This window comes from Stegodyphus dumicola, chromosome 4 (genome assembly GCF_044657685.1).
Source record: "Stegodyphus dumicola isolate Sdum_Otavi_A_Nest chromosome 4, ASM4465768v1".
In the NCBI taxonomy this organism is placed as follows: Eukaryota; Metazoa; Arthropoda; class Arachnida; order Araneae; family Eresidae; genus Stegodyphus; species Stegodyphus dumicola.
The window spans coordinates 79,497,353-79,503,802 of NC_140771.1; the positions used below are offsets into that span (position 1 = coordinate 79,497,353).

The following is a 6,450-nucleotide window of genomic DNA, read 5'->3' on the forward strand; positions in this document are numbered from 1 at the left end:
TACACTGGATTTTAATGAAGCGTCCCTTAAGCTGACGATGAAACCAGTGCGTGTAGAAAAGGTTGAACCGCCAAGGTTAAATCTTGACCACCTGCCTAATGACGAGCAAGATAGAATCCGACAAGTGATCTTTTGCAGGATCCGGTACGGCAGACACCGCAGGTACAAGTTCCAGAGGTGGGAAAACGACAAGTACAAGGGCAAGCCAATGAGAGACAGAAGCAAGTGAAAAGAAAATTGCCCCGCGGAAAAACTGAAGGTAAAAAGAAAAAGAAGCCGTTCCACCGTCCAGAAAACAGAGTTCACGAACACCCCCAGAATGAAGAAGGGAGAAGGACGACGTATGTGGAAAGGACCGGGAGAAAGGACGGCAACTATAACCCGGCTGTGAAACGGAAGATTGACTCATCCGACAGAACTCTCCGCAGCAAAAGTCGCCGAACTGCGGAAGGGCCATCAGCGGCGGAGGAAAAAGTACAAGAAAAATTTGAACGGCCAACAACGAGGTCCAAGCAGGATCACGACAGAAGTTTCCCGGTTCCACCAAGACCAGCTGCCTTCAAACGGCCAAGACCACAAGCAGAGGACAAAAGGAAGATGTTCAAGGGTGGCCGTAGTGGTGAAAAACGGAAGCTTCCAGAGGAAAGCACTGAAGGGCGAGCCCGTACAAGAAGGAGGATCAACCAAGCTACTATCAGCTATACCTTTAAAGACTGGGCCCAGAAAAGGATGTCTGAATATTACAAAGATAAGTAAAATTTTATGTTACTTTACAAACTTAAGTTAATCTTTCATTCTTACTGCAAGTGGCAGATTTCAAGAAGTTTTACCTCATGCGAGGTCTACCTTTATCGCCAAAAGGGCGAGAAATGAGTTGTGACCGATTTTCTTATTATGTTTTTCAATTACTCGCGCGTAAAACTAAAGTTGATGTATAATAGCGTTGTGTAAGACTTAAATATTGTAAAAAGTTATTGTATAAATTTTATTTAAAACATTCTAGCAAGAAAGAAGTTTTAGTCTGAAAGACTTTTTGAAATGTAGTATTATTTCAATGTAGAAAGAATTGGCACTTGCTTTGAAAAGAATAGAAGTTAACAATGTACTACTAATGTATGTTTTCAAATGTGTAAAATTAACGGCATGTTGATATGTTCTTGTATACATGTGAACTGTTATTTTGAATGTTAAGAAATACCGTGATATGGTAAAAGTGAAAGTAATGTTAAAAATTTGTTATTCGTGTGACTGTAAAGATTAAATCATGGTGAATATGTGTTAAAGGTTGAATGATGTAGTTAGGCTCTCTGACGCTACACTTTAGAGTTAGCCACTTTCAGAATAGTACCTCAGGGTTTAGAGTTGAAAGTAGGGTGTGTTAAGAGGTCTCGTATGTTGAATTTTAACACGTTAGTGTTTTGATTGTAGGAGGAAGTGTGGCACACGTAGACAGAAACACATACGTGTTTGGTGTTCTTTTACAACACATGTCAGAGAGCACGGGGAGAGATAATTAAAATAGTCATGAATGAAATAAGAATGTTAAGAGAAGTATATTCTATATGTTAATTGCAATGTCATTCTGTAACATTTCATTAAACTAGTTTTCCTTCCAGATCTCTGGAAGGAACCAGAATTGAATAAAGCTCCTGTTTAGATGCAGTACAGATGGAAAAAAAAAAAAAAAAAAAAAAAGATTGTTGTATATCCCGGGAGCTGCTATTGTAACAAATTTCTTTCTTTTAAATTTTCTAGTTTCTAGCTAAGTTATGATTGTAAAAGGTTGGCCTCGCGTTAGTTTTTAGAGCTAAAAGTTTTCAACAAGGTCGTTTTAGACCTCAGTTTCAAACAAATTAACTCTGGCGGGAAGTATGTAAGGATCTTAAGTTTTACTAACGTTTATTTTATTTTAAATCTTTACTATCACTTCTTATTTTCTACTTCCGGCCAGAATTATAAGCGTGAAGGATTTTATGCAAAGTTGTCTGGCGAACGCCAAGTATTTAAGTGTGGCCTTTTTGCCAAGCAGGAGAGAGGAAGCAGTAAGTTCGAAGCAGGCCGCTTACCTTAGAAGTTACGCAGTTGCTATTTGCCTTCCAGGCCAGAGGTTTTAATCCTCTTGATAAATTAAACGTATTGTAGTGTTCACAGTCTCTGTGCTACATACGCTTCCTGTTATTATAAGGCCAATCTTACACGTGTATTATTCTAAAGTTAAATTTGAGTTTAGTTTTATTTTAATATCTTTTACGTTAGACCCCGAGTGGAGGGTCATTGTATTCCGAAGTACGGAAGTCATTGTATATAAAGAAAAATAAAGGGTTTTGTATACCCTTCGTCTGTATCCTGTCTACTTACTACAATTAGTGAACATAGCTTTAGTAAGCTCTCTGTTCTAGTCAGGTCATTGTATGTTTCCGAAGAAGGTTAGAAGAATCATTGAACCTGATAGGTTATTCAAGCTGTTCTTCGGTTTCAAAAATATTAGCAATTTTTTAAGAGTTGTTCTTCGGTTTCAATATTTGCGATTTGTTCGCCAGGCAAAAACGACGATGCCTCTTCTTCGTTTAATGTCAAACATAGCTTCATAAGGAGTAATCAATCCCGATGAGAAGAGACGTGTTTGAAAAATATAAACAATTGTCTTCTCGTTTACTCGCAATTAATGAATTTAACTTTTCAAGGAAAAGTTCACGATTCAATGCAGTATCTATTCAACATAAATTAGGGTATTGGATTAAAAAAATTAAGAAAACGTTGCACGTACCATCAAATCTAGCACAAGACTGATAAACGGTGTTCCAGAGTATAACAAATACATGCTACATAACTTCAATCGCAGCAGAGCAAAGGATTTGGCTACAGACAATGGCCCCTCTGTTGAACTCGACTTCTCTTTTCGACCTCCACCACACCATATCTGTGATTGTCGACATACACCGGTGATGGTCCGAATGTACAAGAATATAACTAAATATTCGGTTTTTTACCGACGTATTTGGCATGTGTTGACATTCATGGGTAAATATCGACATTCTCCAATTTCGGTCTTTGACAGTAACATATATACTATATCTATCAAGTTATAACTGAGCTATCTTTACAATTACCCAGCCGTTGCGCTCAGAATTAAAAGATCTACAATTTTGAGCAATAACTAAGAGTTAAATACAAGACATGTTGCCACAAATTAGATTAAATGCAAAATAAAACATAAAATTACCATTCTAAAAACAATAAATCTCTACATATAATAAAAAAGTCTGTCTGTGTGTCTTTCATTCGTGCTGCGCGTAAGCTAATAGACCCTAGGCTATAAAATTTGGTAAATAGGCGCATCTAGGCAAGAGCCAGAGCATCTGGAACCGTTTCTTTTTTCAAACTTCGAATCAGATTTTTTAAATATCTTTTTTGATGAAATCCCATCATTTTAATATTAAATTTAAAATTTCATTTTGAATAATTTCGTTCTTTTAGAAATGTGATTTTGGCAACAGTTTTCCATTCAATGCTTTGTATACTGGACTGCTGACTGTTGAAAGTATGAGATAAAATATTATTAATTATATACGCAACATGCACATCGCAATTTTCGTATTCTGACGCGCATGTGTCTCGCGAGACACAACAGAAAGAATTTTCTTTTCTTTAATATCTCTCTCTTTATTAGCTAATGGCAAAGAGGTTTGTATATTTTGAATTATGTCATTCACAAAGCACAATTTTGGTTGGTTATTGCTTTCTGATGATAGTTTCATTCTTTTAGACATGTGGTAACAGTTTTTCATTCATTGCTTTGGATATTGGACTGCTGACGGTTTTCTATTGAAAATATGAGATTTATTCCTTATTTCATTGTAATCTTTTGTATTATGTTTTAATTGTATGCAATTTTAATTATACAAAAAGTTTTGCATGATTGTTTTAGGAAACAAAGTTCTTAAACTCATTTATACTATTTTAATTCTTAAGATCTTGCAAAGGTTAATTTATTTATTACGATAATTAATATTTGTGTTAAGGGTGCTTATTTCATTGCATTTTTTTTTTTTTTTTTTTTTTTTTTTTTTTTTTTTTTGTATATAATACATCTTTTATTGAAATTTCTGTTTTTTCTTATTTTTTGTTGTTGTTTGTGTTCTTGATAAAGTTGTTCTGCAGAGTAAAATTCTGTGCAGTTTTTAAATTTAATATTTGGTGTTCCCGTTAGGTATTTTTTCGGTACATTTAAAATCCAGACGAAGGCTGGCTGCGTAGCGAGTTGTAAATATATAAAACAGTTCAAAATATTACAACAATACGGAAAATAAAAATATACAATAAAAAGTTTTAATGCATTTACAAATAACTGTATACAACTATGTCAAAATGTATATGGTTAAAGTGGTTAATATATGTAAACGTAATAAAATGATTTATATGTAAATGTCACAAAATTGCTAATATGCGTAGTTGTAACAAAACAGTTAACATATCGCGGAGATTAGTAAAAATAGTTAATACATGAAAAATTGTTATATTTAACGCAATAATACAACATTAAATATAATAATTTTTTGTTCGAAGGTACATAAAATTTAATTAGTATCATGCTTGATATCATACAAAATGTATTACATTTATTATATGTTTATACGTATCTCATTTCTTTCCAACAGAAGGCAGTCAGAGTTTGAATATGATAACAGGGATTTTTCAGATCTTAATTTGAAAGAGGACTCTTTTATCACTGACCCACTAAAAAATAAAAAGACAGATCTGAAAATTTCTTCGTATGTACAATCGCATTTTGGACGTACGGAGCACTTTTGTTCCCCAGCTTCATTGCCTCAAGTTGGACAAATACCTCCTAGTGTTGAGAATCACATTCAGCAATGTACTTCAGTTCCAGCGCATCAAAACGCATCAGATGAGGAGACTTTAACAAACGGAACTGTAAGTTCTTTTCTGTCCCTAATTACAGAGACAAACAGTTATTTAAAAAAGCTGGATGATTCAATCACCGAAGAGGACAGTGATAAACAATTTTTATTAAGTTTATTAGCGGATTTAAAGGCAATGACACCAAAAAAAAAACTGCAGACGAAAATAAAATTTTTGCAAATTTTAGCGGACCCGGAGTCATAAAAATTTCTTCTGTGTACAAAACTTTTATTCTTTTGACAAGCAATGTAAAATAAAAAAAACCTTTTTAATATCTGGATTTTAGTTTTATTAAACAATAACTAGCTTTACTAATTTATCAATGATTTGCTTTATGGAGATCAGCGTTCTTTATTTAATCTTTATTTTCAGACAAATTACAACCATGCTTACAATTTTTAAAACAGTTTAAATAAGTTGTGTAATACGTTGTCTTTTTTTATTACCGCACACGCATATCTATCTTCCATATTAATATAATATGCATATTATATATTTAATTAAAATAGGGTTATATATTGGATCCACTAAAGGCTTTGTGCAGCCTTTTTATTTTTTCAACGCTGGTCTTAGACATATGCTTCCGTTTATAAAACATGTTTTGAATGACACAAATCTTCATGTTTTGGCATTTCAAGCATTTCAATTTGACTTATGAAATATATTATTTTATTTTATACTATTCCCTGTATTCAGATTTAGAAACCATTAATGCTTATTATGGAAAATAATACACAAAACGTTTGATTCCTGTTCAATAGAAATTGACTGAGAAAGAATTCAATTATAACATTTGGAATTTTTGACATTACCAGAATTCAGCTAAAATTAATCAGAATACTTCGAAGCTAATTTGTTTCTCTTTAACGTCAATAAGTGAATTTTTTTTTTGAGTTACCATACTTAACCTTTTTTAATAAATAATTTGATTCATATTTGAATTTTCACATGAGTAGTTTCTGATTCTAAATACTAAAAATGCATTACAAAAATCCTCATGCAAATTTATTACTTTAGAATTGTAATCTATTAATCACGCAAAAATTTATTAAACACTAAAAATATTTTCTTTTCTTTTAATATATGGAAATAATGTTATGAGTTGGGTTATATTACGTGTTGACGCCTAAAAGTGAAGTTTTAGAAAGAAGGTTTGCAGAAAGAAAATTTAGCTGATCATTTGTTAGATTAGTGATTCGTCTTTTAGGAAATGTACATTTTTTTATTATTATTTTTTATTGTGAAAATGCTTTAACATATGGTGTAAGCGGAAAATTGCAGAAACAAAAAGATTAGGGTTTGCGAATAATAACAATAAACATTAATTCTTAATGCAGCATTTTCATAATTTGAATTATCATTAACTTTTTTGGAGATGTTACAATGCTAATCACTGTTTTTGTGTGACGCAAAAAACAAATTCTTTTTTCAATACCTTCCATTGAGACCTTCCATTTTTTTCTCTTATCAGATCGAAGATAGCGAACGAAATTTAGGTTCTTTGAAAATCGTTATAGGGAGACTATA

General features: G+C 32.5%; 1 protein-coding gene across 1 annotated transcript in view; it reads left to right on the forward strand.

Annotated features, from left to right (window-relative positions):
- LOC118205319 (uncharacterized) overlaps positions 1-5,197 on the forward strand; it is a 60,687-nt gene extending 55,490 nt beyond the window's left edge. The window contains exon 10 of the mRNA XM_035377607.2: positions 4,659-5,197. Within this exon, the coding sequence (XP_035233498.1) occupies positions 4,659-5,127 (469 nt within the window). The 3' untranslated portion in view covers positions 5,128-5,197. The remainder of the gene's footprint in view (positions 1-4,658) is intronic.
- The last annotated feature ends 1,253 nt before the right edge of the window (positions 5,198-6,450 follow it).